The following is a 14020-nucleotide window of genomic DNA, read 5'->3' on the forward strand; positions in this document are numbered from 1 at the left end:
GACAAGGTTGCTGGGAGGAAGAGCTGTTGGTGGCCGAGCTCCAACAACGTCAGCCATAGAGCGTCACGTGATGTGATCTACGTTTATAATCAAGTGCGATTCGATTCTATCTACTTTGGAATCGCGTTTGTTTTGTACAATATGAGAATTTTCTGTCGATTTATTTAGTGTCAGGTACCATATATTCTAGATAATCCAATAAGGATTATCAGGATGATTTCGGACGTTGCCAAGGTTGTCCAGCACCGCTTTCCGGCCGAACTTGAGCAGACGAAGTCGAGAAATGTAGTCATCGTTGTTGACTGGTACTTCGTTAGAAAAAAACATGAAAGGTGGGTTATTAGATAGTACATACCGTAGCCACCACACATTCGCCTCTTTCCAGTAAATTCAGAGCGGCCATGTAACATTCTCCAGTTATCGAAGACTAAGACAAACATGTAAGCCGAAGTAAGTAATCTTCAAAATGGCACGAAGGACTTACTGAGCGCCGAGCCTGGTTTTAGCTTCGTCCACATTTCTTTGCTCTTCAAGATCTTGTTATAGTGGCGCGCAGCGCTGTACCACATGGTCTGTTCCGGTACCGACAAATTGCTGTTTGGTGCACGATCATAGTTGTTCCAACGGATCTGGTACATTCTATTCGAGTCCGGGTGCATCGAAAATACCGGTGCCATGCCGGACGGTTGGATGCATATGTCTTCGTTCCCGCTTGCGTGCCACGGCTGCCTATATTTTACCAATGAGGCATAATGCTCGGGGTTCTCGCGGCGTAGTTGAGCTGCGGCTGCAAATCCATCAACTAGGAGATTTTCCCCCCAGATCCTTCGGTATGAGATAGCAGGTGGAAAAGCTGAAGTCTTGCAGGATCTGTGAAGTAAGTATTGTCTGTATGAGCACCTAGGAATTCGTTGGTGTATGCCGTGTCTTTAAAAGTCAAATCGGCTGTGAAATCCCAAAAGCCACCTGAAGCTATGTTAGCTGAACGATGCATTAGTAGATTGTGAATCTACGGTGCATACCATAATGGGTGTTTCTGATGAACGCAATCCGCTCGATGAGAAATTCAGTCGCCTCTGGGTTGATAGGAACGTCGTCTACAAAACAGAATCCATCTTTCCACTTCGTCAATTTTAGCAAGTTTGATCAGGAAGTCAAGACAGGGGGCTTACGATATGGCTTAGCCAAATATGAAGAGATTCATCGTCTGACATAACATCGTCATATTTGACTCTGGGACTTTTGTTTTGATCCAGGACTGAGGTAAAGTACCTTCTATGGCATTAACGTCATTCTGTGACTGATTCTTTGGCTTTGGGTAACTCACCTGAGACCATGCAGTTCTGATTGGGGATATGACACCGACTTGGTCCCTTCAAGGTCAGGTATGGTCTGCGTATGTCCATAAAGCCAACCATGTGGATAAAGTCCCATGTGATTATCAGACCCTGTAGCGATGTTAGTTTTGATAGTAAAAGTATCAAAGTTATGCATGTCATCTCTCACACTTGATCATGGTCATACTGTCACTGTGCTCGATTGACTCTATCTTGACATTCTGTGGGATCTGTAGGGATAGCATCAGAAACTGTGCAGTCTCAAGAGGTTGTGAGATTTCCTACTGAGAAAGTGTCGCTTATCCTTTGCATCGTATCCGGATGAATACATTTGGGACACTGGCAGTTTTCTCTAGTCGCAGGCATCAAGTTGTCAATGGAAGGCCAAGCTTCTAGTTTTGTGTTTTGGTCACTAACCTGAGGAAAAAACGACCGCTGTAAAAAGCAAGTTAGTTGTTATTCACCTTCTTTGGAGTTGCAGCAAACTTACAAACTAAGCTTAAATCTTTTCTCCATTCCACCTGTGGGGTGAGGGAATGTTACTATATCGGACTGAGACCGGGGACCGTCCACGCTCATCATGGTATTCAGCAATCTCGATGAGCCAGGTGTGACATGTCGGTAGCCAGTCGTCTATGAGAAACGGAACAAGGAGGCCGAGTTAGTTTATTTATGATCAATTTGGGTGTATATCATGCACTAAATTCATACCAAACGGCCAGCGGAGGAATAGCGGGGCCTCAGACTCTTGGGTCTAATTGGAGAGGGTTTTAGCGTTGAATGTTAATAACAGAAGAAAGGAGATCTTACCCGGTGCGAGTCCACAGCCCACTCGACCTGAGTGCTGTGCGCCAGCTGGAGATCATGGCCAATATGGATAATCAGGGGTTCTAAGGTAAAGGATAAGGAAATAGTATGGAAGGACAGATCCGGGGTAGCAATTTGTAAGAGCTTCAACTTGCCCAGGTGAGTTCGGAACCCGACAACCGAGGTTACAGTCACGTGCGGGTATACGGAACTATATTGGCATAGATAGTTTAATTCTCTACGAAACTGGCATTCGGTGGTAAAAAAATATTTACTTAATATGCATTTTGAACTGCAAACCATACGCAATCGTAATCACAGCTTGCTCTTCACGCCTGTCACCTTCAACAGACAACGCCCATTGCTCAACACAACCCGACCCTTATCGTTCTTAGTAACAAATCGGATCTCCTCATAGCCATCCTGAACATTGCCTATTCTCCAAATCTCAGTGGTAAGCTTATCGCCGGGCCGGACAGGCGAGGCAAAACGAGCCTGAAACTCCTTCATATTAGCAGGGTTGCTACCACCCAATTCACGCAGAATGCCATGCGCAGCAGAATTCCAGCTGAAAAGACCGTGGATAATAACACCACCGAAGCCCATCTTCTGGCCAGGCTCCGGTGTGGCGTGGAGAGGGTTGTAGTCACCATTGAGGCTAGTCAAGGAGTTAGTATTAGACATGTCGAGTATCCACTTTTATCAATTTTATAGAGCTGGTCTCTGTACGGGATATGCACTGGGTACTTACCGGTAAAGGTGGGCCGTCTCCAAGTTGCTCTGAACAACATGGGTAGCGTCGGGGGCCTTGCCTTCCGGTGGAGGATAGTTGACGGTGCTAGGTCCTGTTCGAATGTGTCAGTTGATACTTCACGGTGGAAAATCAAACTGGAATTTTACCCTTCGGGCCACCCCAGCCACCCTGTCCGACCAGGAAACCGCTACTCACGACCTTGGTGTACACCTCGCCGCTCTCCTTATCCACGATAGACTGCTCGGTTTCGATCACAGTTCCAGGCTTGCCTTTATCATAGACACCAATGACCTTATTGCGCAGCTCAAACTTGCGCCCTGCACTAGTGGTAGGGAGTGGCTTCAGGATTGTGATCTTACGCTGGCCATCGACAGCATGACGATGGTCCAGCTCGGGGACGCCTGGGATGCGAACTGCCTTCTGGCGGGCATAGAAATCAGTCACTTCTTGATCAGTGAGCTTGAATGCTATTGGTTTCAGAGTTAGTGCAATTGCCCCAAAGTGCCCGGGACGCTTAACATACGGAGGATGAGAGAATAGGTTGGGAAGACCGAGAATTTGGGGTGGAGCTCCTAGACACTAGTTAGATTATGGTATTTAGATTAGTATCTATGTAGCTTGCGGCTTACATAGAGGAAGTGCAGCTCGTCGGCCTTGATACCAATGCTATTGGCGAATAATAGCACATCGCGCTTCTGCCAAGAGACCTCTTGGGCGGGGAATTCGTGACCAGCTCCAGGGGCCGACATCGGGATGGTAGTATGAAGGTGATAATGAATATAGGATCAGATATATAAAAAATGGGCCAGATGTAAGGGAAATAAAGAAAACAAAGGATCACTGGCAGACTAAAGTAGCTCCTGTAATTGCGGGGGCCATCAAGGAGCCGAGGATCTGATAATTATTTGTTGCCGTGGTTTTACCGACGAGGGTATCTCCTTGGCATAATTTCATTTTGCAGATCTTAATTATTTTTAAAGTCTAAAGTCTACGTGGAAAACAAGTCCAGAAGAAGAGCGTTGGAGTTTGCTAGACTAAGCATCGACTCGGGTATCTACCTGGAAATTCGAGGAGCTTCAGAATGATATCCCTCCGTTCGCGCCACAAAATGCCTTTTTTCCTGCCTCCCAAGAACTAAACGCCGAAATAAACAAAGGCGAAACCAGATGTCCAATTCGCCTTGGGCAATTTCATACATGCCCATGCCAGGATGCATTGCGTGACGAAAATATTTCACTTAGATCGTGCAAACGTGAAGTTGTACATCCCAATGACATCAAATTAGAAAAGTGGAACAAAATTAACACCTATGATGCATTAGTATAATGATCTCAAAAAAGGGTCAAAATGCCGGAACTTACATGCGGTAGAAGCAACCACCCTCAGCAGCGCGAGTAGCATCGGGGGTCTCGAACTTGTACGAGATGCCGATATCCAAGTCACGCTTGTTCTTATCGTTGGGGCGGTTCTCGACCCAACCGGTGACCTTCTCATCCTCCTCGACGGTGAGGACATCACGGAGGTAGAACACGGTCTGCTTCCAGTGAGTGTACTTGGCGTGAGGACCAGTGGAGAAGTGGATGGGCTTGTGGCAGGCGCTGAACTCGATATCGAACCAGGCGATCAAGGCGTGGATGAAGTCGGGGCGCTTGGCAGTGAGGGCATAAGGCACCTTGAAGGCAAGATCAGCCGTGGTGACGGTGTTCAAATCAAAGGTGATGATCGGGCAGGGATCGGTCACAAGAGCCTTCATCTCGACGGTATCGACGAGGGGCTCGTTAAGAGCAATCTCCTTCATGGGGCTGTAGTCAAATCCGTAAACGTTGTCCCAGACTGAATTTGGTCAGTACAGCAAAAAGAAAAAAAAAAGGGTTCCAGGTAAAATAGTTGCTTACATCCAATCTTGTCGTCCTTGTAGTCGCCATCCTCAATACCAGCAACGTACATAGTGGCCTTATCGGGGAAGATCAGACCACCGGGGTTGAGGTAGGTGTCACGGGCGTAGAGCACGGTGTCCAGCATAGACTCGTACAGAAGGAAGTAACCCATCCACTCGGAGATAATAATATCAACCTTGGGGAAAGGAAGGTGAACTTCCTCCATCTTGCCCTGGAGGAGAGTAATCTTATCGGACAGTCCATTGACGTGGACAATCTGACGGGCCTTCTCAATAATGGAGGACATATCGACACCAATGACGTGCTTTGCGCCAGCACGGGCAGCAAACCTGGTGAACAAAGCAGTTAATAAGTGATCTAAAACCACAGGATCATTACCCGGATACATACATGCTCAGAATACCAGTTCCACAGCCGACATCGAGGACGACCTTGTCCTTGAAGATGTGGCGGTTCTGGTAGATGGAGTCGCGGTAGGAGCGTGTGCGGACATCATCTTTCTAGAAGGCAGAAAATATATGTTAGAGCACCGTAAATAGCCAATTGACCAGTAAATTTGTACTTACAAGCATCTCCTCGTGGATACCTGTGGCAACCCAAAAAATAAATCGTTAGTCAAAACCACACTAAAAATTTGCTATCATGGATCAAGATAATTTACCATGGTGGTCGTAGCTATGAACTTATTAGCATCATCATCCGAAAGACCCAATGGAAAAAATAACGTACCTAGTGAAGTAGCGAACTTCAGAGTGCTCCATGCCAACCATGCGATCAGCACTGCTGGTGATCCCCTGAGGGTTATCGGATTCGGTGTCCATCTTGATAAAAAGAAGAACGGGTCGAAAAGGAAGAATATAACAGAGTAAAAAAAATAAATGGGAAGGATGTTAAAGATAAAAGTCCAACAGAGATCGATCCTTAACTTTTTTTTTTCTGGATTATTTGCCCGCCCGCCAAGCTTAACTCCAATCCCCGCCCGCGCTAGCCGATTTGGGGGATCACGTGTATAATCACGTGAGAGGACTTGCCCTCATTTATATAGGGCTATCTGCGTGGCATAGTTGTACGTACAACTGGGAAGTTCTAGGGATAATGATGTGTACCTGCATCATATGTGGGTGGTATCTATGTGGGGAATAGCACTTACCCAAGGATAGCAAGTACCCTTTGATGGTATTTGATGTTTAGAATAAATCAATTGAGCTATTAACCATGTCTTTCTTCCTTTGGAGTGAACTAGCAAGATCTCCAAGCAATAACGCCTCATGACAAGCATGATAAAATAAAGTCAATTTCACTTCGATTGTTAGTTGTAGAAAGTACATCAATGGCTCTGTGGGGTAAATAAAGAACTGTTTGGTTGCCAAGACCACCGAGGGAGGCTCTTTGATGCCGCCGGGAGCTCCGCTCCAACCTGTCATTCCCCAAGCTTACGCGTTGAACGCCTAAGACCTCGGAACTAAACTTTCGGGCCACAATGAATCTAGGCATAGGAAGAGTGAATCTCTACACTCTTTTCGCTTTCGTTTTTCTAGCCTCGCTCATTGAAAGGTCCGACGCGTCATTAGGAGACCACCTCCCCGACTTCAAAGAATGCGTCCAGGTACGACTCGGCGAACAACAGACCCTTAGAAAACAACTAACAACCACAGGTCTGTAAAACGGAAAATTGTCAGAACGGCAATTCGGTGCTACGTACGTGAAATCATTATTCCAACCGTTCTCTGCGTTTCCCCTTTACTGACCTCTTTAGCTCTGCACCACCGCCTACTACTATGGACCTGCCCTTCTGAATGTGACTACACTTGTCAACATGTCATTACCGACCGTCGAGTTTCGCGTGATCCTCCAATGATCAGCCCAATTGTACAATTTCACGGAAAATGGCCGTTCCGTAGGCTCCTAGGGATGCAGGAGCCCTTCTCGGTGCTCTTCTCCTTCTTCAACTTCGCCGCGCACTGGCACGGCCTGTCCCGTATCCAGGAGTCGGTCCCCACCTGGCACTCGCTCCGCCCATACTACATGATGTTTGGATACATTGGCCTTGCGAGCTGGAGTTTCAGCATGATATTTCACATGCGCGATTTCCCCCTGACCGAGAAGCTGGACTACTGGGGCGCTGGCGCCAACGTGCTGTACGGTCTCTACCTTGCCGTCGTTCGAATCTTCCGCCTGGACCTTGAGAATACCCCATACCGGCCAACACTGCGTCGGCTTTGGACCGCTATTTGTGTTCTGTTGTATACATTGCACGTGTCTTATCTTACCTTCTGGTCCTGGGACTACACCTACAACATGATAGCGAACGTGGTAGTTGGTATTATCCAGAACCTCATGTGGACCGGTTTCAGTATCTTCCGATACCAAAAACTTTCGAAGTCTTGGGCCGCCTGGCCTGGTATGATTGTGGCGTGGATAATCCTGGCTATGAGTTTGGAGCTGCTCGATTTCCCTCCTTGGAATGGGTTGATTGACGCGCACAGTCTCTGGCATCTGGGTACAGTGGTCCCCGCTGTATGGTGGTACTCGTGAGTCCTCCCCGATCGTACGACTTAATATATTCCCATGACTAATGCATCGGTTGCACCCGACAGGTTCCTGATCAGGGACACACAGGACGATATTGCGGCGCACAGGCTAAAGGCGTGAAGAGGATCAAAATTTGGGCAAAATTTGGCGATCTTTATACCTATACATACCCAGGATAGCATAGACACATTGACATGTCATGCTTGACTGTAGCTTAGACGTGGAGGTAGCAGTAATGAAGATTGGGGTGCTCCCCACTAGAGTGTTTACCCTTGCAATTAATTTCCACGGCGCCTAGTGCGGGTAAATATGTTATTACCACGTCTGATATAGTGCCCTGGTCTGTGTTCCCCGCCATTCTCTCACCGCTAAGGCCGTCGCAATAAGCCGTGTCTCAACCCCCCAAACCCCTCAGCCGCTTTTTTTTTTTTGTTTCAAGTACTCCCCTCCTTTTCGACCTCGACTTTACCTGAAGCTTCAGAGCACCTCTCCTGAAACTCATTAAGGTACTTTATAACTCGCATATTTTCATCATGGCCTCTCCGGCTGTCAAAAAAGCGATCACCGAGGCGGCATTGCAGTACACAAAGCCCGAGGGCAAGGTATTTGAGTATGGCACAGCAGGGGTATGTCGCATTGATGAACGCTCTACTCCAGAGGTCGGCTAACTTCTATTCTCCTCATTACAGTTTCGCATGAAAGCGTAAGTTTCTTCAAATATGGCTGATCCACCCCGCCTCCGCATCCTCTGGAACCCCGCGATCGTCCTTTTGTTGACGCCAACTTGTTCTGACCTATCTGGCTGCGCAGCGACCTCCTCAATACCGTTGTTTTTGCAGTGGGCTTGCTTGCAGGCCTGCGGTCAAAGAAGCTTAGCGGACAATGGATTGGTGTTATGGTCACTGCTAGCCACAACCCCGCGGAGGACAATGGTGTTAAGTTGGTTGACCCCATGGTGAGTTTAAGCCATTGACCCCTGTCATAGTACCATCCCATTAGGACAAGTCTAACCTTTATTTTCTTCTTTAGGGCGAGATGCTTGAAGTAAGATTAGCCTGCGTTCACACGATCGATTTTAGAACAACGTGCTCACTGTCATAACTAGGCCGAGTGGGAGACATACGCGACAAAACTTGCGAATGCCCCATTGGATAAGATCGCCGATGTCTACGACGAACTTGTCAAGGAAATCGACGTGAAGATGACCAACCCTGCTCGGGTGGTCTTCGCTCGTGACACCCGTGCTTCTGGTTCCCGTCTAGTCGGCGTTCTGAATGCTGCGCTTACTGCGACGGAAGTCGAGTTTGTGGACTTTAAATACATGACCACCCCACAGCTTCACTACGTTGTCCGCTGCAAGAACACCCTTGGAACACAATACGAGTATGGCGAGCCGACCGAGCAAGGATACTATGAGAAGCTTGCAAACTCCTTCAAGAAGGTTATGCGAGGAGTCAAGGTCCAGGGTTCCTTGACTGTGGACTGCGCCAACGGTGTCGGTGGGCCCAAATTGAGGGAACTGATGAAGTACCTCACTGGAATCGATATTAAGGTTGTCAACGATGATGTGATCAACCCTGACGCCCTGAACTTTGATGTATGCTTCCACCTAGCCAACGCAGCTGTGACCAACCTAACACTTCATGCAGTGTGGTGCCGACTATGTTAAGACTAAGCAACGTGCTCCTCCTTCTTCCAAGGCAGCGGTGCTTGATCGATGTGCTTCGCTTGATGGTGACGCGGATCGACTTGTTTACTACTTCCAGGACGAGAGTAACGTCTTTCGTCTTCTGGACGGTGACCGAATTGCCACTCTTGCGGCGTCATTCATTGGCGATCTTGCCCGCAATGCTGGAATTGCTTCGAAGCTGAAGATTGGTGTTGTCCAGACCGCCTATGCTAACGGTGCAAGCACAGATTACATTGAGAAGGTCCTCAAGCTCCCCATTATCTGCACCAACACCGGCGTGAAGCACCTCCACCACGCCGCACTGCGGTTCGATGTCGGTGTCTACTTCGAGGCCAACGGACACGGTACCGTCACCTTCTCCGAGAATGCCCTAAAGGTCATCAAGAATACCGAGCCTCAATCGCCGGCACAGCAGCACGCCCTAGAGAGTCTCCAGGCCCTCACGGACCTGATCAACCAGGCTGTCGGTGATGCCCTGTCAGACGCACTTCTTGTGGAGGCCATCCTCGCCCACAAGGGCTGGTCACCCAAGGAGTGGCTTGGAACCTACACCGACCTTCCTTCGCGCCTCGTCCGTGTCGAGGTCAATGACCGTTCCATCTTCAAGGCATACGACGCCGAGCGTAAGCTCGAGTCTCCTCCCGGCCTACAGGGTACCATCGAGTCTCTTCAGTCCCGGTACAACAAGGGCCGCAGCTTCGCCCGTGCCAGTGGTACCGAGGATGCCGTCCGCGTGTACGCTGAGGCTGCTAGCCGCTCTGAGGCGGACGACCTCGCCACTCGTGTCGCCAACGCTGTTAGCGAGGCAGGCAGCGCCTAACAGGTTCCTTGGTCCAGTTTAATCCTCGGCCTTGACAAAATGCCGCTAGTGATCACTGTTTCTCTGGGCTGTATTGCAATTGTTACATTGGCCTTGGTGGATTTAGGCAGCGGATACCTTTTCAGCACTATGGGCCCCCGGAAATATGGTCCAGGAAAATATTCGATATCATTTTGACGCAGTAATGAAATCTATGGATTCTTTTCATATTACATGCTTAAACGCCCCAAATTCGTAAGATAAACCATCTATTGATGTACAAAACACAAGCAAATGAGCCAGAATGAAATTCTAGCCCTCTTCCTGGTCCATGGCATCGCGACTCCGCTTGCCCTTGAACGAGAACTTTCCTTTGCCCTTGGCACCCTTCTTCTCGTCGTAGTGCTTCATAGCCTGAATCGCGTCACGCTGCGAAGCACTCACTTGATCGGCAAAGACCATGGCCTCATCTTTCGGGGCGGGGTACTCATCCAACTCTTTGCCCATCGCAGCCTCTATACGCTGCCAGATTTCCACATCATATTGTGTGACAAAGGAGATGGCAGTTCCGGACTTTCCAGCACGTGCTGTACGGCCTACTCGGTGAATATAGGTCTTGCTGTCGGTTGGCAAGTCAAAGTTCAAAACGCAGTCCACAGAGGGAATATCTAAACCACGAGCAGCAACATCAGTGGCAACCAGAATCTCGCGACTCTTCGATCGGAATTTGCCCAGTGCTCCCAGACGTGCAGATTGAGACATCTGCCCATGGAGAGGGATTGCACCGAAGCCCAGACCGCGCAGCAGGAAAGCAACACGCTGCGTCTCATGAACGGTGCGCATGAAGATGATAACGGACTGGCCGATGAATTCGTGAAGGAGGTAGACGAGGTAGATGTCCTTGTGTTTATAAGGACGAAGGATATAAGTTTGCTGGAGGGTTTCCACGGTGGCGTACTTGCTGGTAGAGATCGATACACGGGCCGGGTTTGACAGTGAGGCTCGCTGGAGAGACTCAACCTTTGAGCTCAGAGTGGCGGAGAATAGGAAGGTTCTGCGCTCGCGCGGTAGGACCTTGAGAATCTTATCGAGGATGGGGCCGAAATCCATATCGAGGAGTCTGTCTGCTTCATCCATGACAAGGAATTTCAGGTTGCGGAGGGAGAATCCCTTTGTGTTCTCGAGGTGATCGAGAAGTCTGCCGGGCGTGGCAACGATAATGTGAGGCTTCTTTCCCAAAGCGATTGACTGAGGAACCATGTCCATGCCGCCGACCAACGTGGTGGATCTGACGTTGATTGTTGCGCCGAGGGACTCGCATGAGAGTGAAATCTGGTATGCCAATTCACGGGTTGGGGCCATTACGAGACCAAAGAACGGCTGGGGCTTTTCCATAAGTGCTAGAAGACTCGTTAGTATCGATATGAAGGTATAGATCATCAAATATGCACATACCTTGAAGAATGGGCAAAACGAAGGCGGCAGTCTTTCCTGATCCTGTTTCAGCCAAACCGATAATATCACGACCCTGAAGTGCCAGCGGGATTGATTCGGCCTGGATTGGTGTAGGGGCCTTGTAGCCCATTTTGTCACAGGCCTCGCAGAGGGAGTCAATCAGACCCAGCTCTTTGAATGTTTTGGGAGCACTAGGAGCGCTGGGCTCAGTCTCGGAGGAAGCATCTTCGACCTCGGGATCCTCAGCGGCGGGTTGGGGGCTTGAAGCGCTCGCGCTATCTTCAACATCGGGATCCTCAGCGGTGGGTTGGGGGCTTGAAGAGCTTGCGTTTGATGCAACTTCGCTGTCCTCAACGGGTGCAGCAGGTGCTGCGTGTGCAACCTTGCGCTTCTTGGTAATCGGCATATTTGACTTGTGTTTTAACAAAAGAATTGTTGTCGATGTTCAACTATCTCAAAAGAAATAATTTAATGTGGGGCCGCAAGATTGTTGATCCGGCGCTGTTTCTGTTAATTTTTGGAGAAAAAAAAACCTCGAGCTGTTCGATTTGGTATTCATTGGTCTTCCCCTCCAATTTATTTTTTCTCATCTCTAACATCAAAATGGCCAAGCAACGTGTTAAGAAGCGCACTCACCAGAAGCCGCAAAATGCTACCGTTGTGAAGGGCAGCGCTGCCTCAATGTCCAAGACCCCGAAGTCTATGGTCATTCGAGTAGGCGCTTCTCAAGTTGGTAGCAGTGTCACCCAGTTGGTTAAGGATGTCCGTCGTATGATGGAGCCTGATACCGCTGTGCGATTGAAGGTATGATTCACACCCACTGTTCTTCTCGCTCTCTCTAACAAACAATATAGGAACGCAAATCCAACAGACTGCGAGATTATACCGTTATGACCGGTCCCCTCGGTGTCACTCATCTTATGTTGTTTTCCAAGTCCGCAACTGGCAACACCAATATGCGACTCGCTGTTACTCCCCGTGGACCCACCCTTCACTTCAAAGTAGAGAACTATTCGCTCTGCAAGGATGTTGAGAGATCCATGAAGCGCCCAAAAAGTGGCGGACAGGACCACAAGACACCGCCCCTGTTGGTCATGAACAACTTCACCACGCCCGACGCAACCGAAGATTCCAAAGTCCCGAAGCGGCTCGAGACCCTCACAACTACCATCTTCCAGTCCCTCTTCCCTCCCATCAACCCCCAAAGCCAGCCTCTGTCTTCCATCCGCCGTGTCATGCTTCTCAACCGAGAGCCTGCTGAAAAAGATAATGATTCATATATCTTGACTCTCCGTCACTACGCTATTGCCACGAAGAAGACTGGTGTATCGAAACGAATCCGTCGCCTGGACCCCAAAGAGATTCGGAACCGTGACAAGAAGAAGAGCGCCGTTCCCAACCTCGGAAAGCTCGAAGATGCCGCCGATTACCTGCTCGACCCCTCTGCTGCAGGCTACACATCAGCAAGTGAGACCGAGCTAGACACCGATGCCGAAGTCGAAGTTGCAGAGAGCACGACCCGCCGAGTCCTGAACAAGCGGGAAATGCAGCGCCAAAAGGCCGCAGAGAAGGGCCAGGATAAGCCAGCCCATACCACCGGTGTTGAGAAGCGTGCTGTGAAGCTCGTAGAGCTGGGCCCTCGCTTGCGCCTCCGCTTGATGAAGGTTGAGGATGGAGTCTGCGATGGCAAGATTATGTGGCACGACTTCATTAAGAAATCCGAGAAGGAGATGCGGAAGATGGACCAGAGCTGGGACGTTCGGAGGAAGGAGAAGGAGCAGAGAAAGAAGCTGCAAAAGGCGAACATTGAGCGGAAGAAGCAGGAGAAAGCCAAGGCTAAGGGCAATGGCCAACAAGTGGCTGAGGATGATGAGGATGAGGATATGGATGATGATGAAGATTGGCTCAGCGATGATGACTTTGACAAGGACGCTGAGGGTGAGGGTGAAGCGGCAGATGATGACTCTGACGCCGATTCCGACGAGTCTATGGAGGAGTAAGTGGCTGTTTGAAGTTACAACACACCTTTTCGAAGGCCTCTACTTGATTGGTTGGTGGACGAGCCGGCTCTTGCGATTGAACTCGAGAATTCAACTCGTGCTGACTTGTTTATTACACTGGTGGATTGTATCAAAAATGACCTCCGTCTTCATGTCTTATATCCATGTCATATGGACCAAAATTTCTGTCACTGTCACATACCCGATAGGCATCTAGGCGTTTTTTTTTTCAGGTTCTGTCTTCATATAATGCAATTTTGCAAATTTATCCTTCATCCTTCATCCTTAGATTGAATTTGATTTCACTAGCATCCCCAAAGATGTTAATCTTCAATGCTATGAATGACATCATAGTCATGGACCTAGTCGTTCCTACCTTGGTAGTTCCTGTTAGCAGTTGCCTTGGTCACTGAGCCGCGCACACCTCGAAATATCGTCTACGGGATGTTCTGTGAGGGTGGGAAGGGCGAGATGTCCAGTCTTGATGATCAAAACATAGACCCTACGACAACAGAGGGATCTTTAACAACTCGACAGAAACTTACTTGCATCCATTTTCTCGCTCTCGCCTTTTTCTGCTTGGAACCAATCGTACTTCTAGCTGCATGTCTTTGATTCGCTATAATCAAAGGAGAAATTTCTTTTTGAAATATACTAATTAGTTCGTTCTACAACAGGAAAAGCCGAGGATGATACATTTTGCCTTGCCTAAACTAAACTAAAGATGGCAATGGCTTTGAGCGGCGGA

General features: G+C 48.8%; 7 protein-coding genes across 7 annotated transcripts; 3 read left to right on the forward strand and 4 right to left on the reverse strand.

Annotated features, from left to right (window-relative positions):
• Window positions 1-186: 186 nt before the first annotated feature.
• Window positions 187-1703, reverse strand: N7517_003120 (putative trimethyllysine dioxygenase TmlH; the record flags this gene model as incomplete). Its single annotated transcript, XM_056720850.1, has 9 exons — window positions 187-302; window positions 356-427; window positions 485-787; window positions 901-966; window positions 1023-1122; window positions 1173-1275; window positions 1328-1448; window positions 1507-1567; window positions 1623-1703. The coding sequence occupies 9 exons, from the start codon at window positions 1701-1703 to the stop codon at window positions 187-189; spliced, it is 1023 nt and encodes a 340-aa protein (XP_056584985.1).
• A 756-nt stretch (window positions 1704-2459) lies between these two features.
• Window positions 2460-3647, reverse strand: N7517_003121 (putative peroxisomal dehydratase; the record flags this gene model as incomplete). Its single annotated transcript, XM_056720851.1, has 5 exons — window positions 2460-2802; window positions 2896-2989; window positions 3045-3365; window positions 3422-3470; window positions 3528-3647. 5 exons carry the CDS (start codon window positions 3645-3647, stop codon window positions 2460-2462), a joined length of 927 nt encoding a protein of 308 aa, XP_056584986.1.
• Window positions 3648-4198: 551 nt separating this feature from the next.
• Window positions 4199-5617, reverse strand: rmtA (protein-arginine omega-N methyltransferase HMT1; the record flags this gene model as incomplete). Its single annotated transcript, XM_056720852.1, has 7 exons — window positions 4199-4205; window positions 4260-4731; window positions 4794-5125; window positions 5187-5296; window positions 5363-5382; window positions 5458-5471; window positions 5526-5617. 7 exons carry the CDS (start codon window positions 5615-5617, stop codon window positions 4199-4201), a joined length of 1047 nt encoding a protein of 348 aa, XP_056584987.1.
• A 659-nt stretch (window positions 5618-6276) lies between these two features.
• N7517_003123 (PGAP3/PER1 family protein) lies at window positions 6277-7448 on the forward strand (the record flags this gene model as incomplete). The annotated part of the gene is made up of 4 exons (XM_056720853.1): window positions 6277-6402; window positions 6452-6494; window positions 6553-7327; window positions 7394-7448. The coding sequence occupies 4 exons, from the start codon at window positions 6277-6279 to the stop codon at window positions 7446-7448; spliced, it is 999 nt and encodes a 332-aa protein (XP_056584988.1).
• A 413-nt stretch (window positions 7449-7861) lies between these two features.
• agm1 (phosphoacetylglucosamine mutase PCM1) lies at window positions 7862-9838 on the forward strand (the record flags this gene model as incomplete). Its single annotated transcript, XM_056720854.1, has 6 exons — window positions 7862-7954; window positions 8018-8031; window positions 8139-8283; window positions 8358-8372; window positions 8434-8925; window positions 8978-9838. The coding sequence occupies 6 exons, from the start codon at window positions 7862-7864 to the stop codon at window positions 9836-9838; spliced, it is 1620 nt and encodes a 539-aa protein (XP_056584989.1).
• Window positions 9839-10129: 291 nt separating this feature from the next.
• rrp3 (RNA-dependent ATPase RRP3) lies at window positions 10130-11678 on the reverse strand (the record flags this gene model as incomplete). Its single annotated transcript, XM_056720855.1, has 2 exons — window positions 10130-11217; window positions 11273-11678. The coding sequence occupies 2 exons, from the start codon at window positions 11676-11678 to the stop codon at window positions 10130-10132; spliced, it is 1494 nt and encodes a 497-aa protein (XP_056584990.1).
• A 169-nt stretch (window positions 11679-11847) lies between these two features.
• On the forward strand, window positions 11848-13272 carry N7517_003126 (Brix domain-containing protein; the record flags this gene model as incomplete). Its single annotated transcript, XM_056720856.1, has 2 exons — window positions 11848-12076; window positions 12127-13272. The coding sequence occupies exons 1-2, from the start codon at window positions 11876-11878 to the stop codon at window positions 13270-13272; spliced, it is 1347 nt and encodes a 448-aa protein (XP_056584991.1). The 5' UTR covers window positions 11848-11875.
• Between the last annotated feature and the right edge of the window lie 748 nt (window positions 13273-14020).

The sequence above is a fragment of the Penicillium concentricum genome, assembly GCF_028827145.1.
Source record: "Penicillium concentricum strain IBT 3081 chromosome Unknown utg000001l_segment0_segment0, whole genome shotgun sequence".
In the NCBI taxonomy this organism is placed as follows: domain Eukaryota; kingdom Fungi; phylum Ascomycota; class Eurotiomycetes; order Eurotiales; family Aspergillaceae; genus Penicillium; species Penicillium concentricum.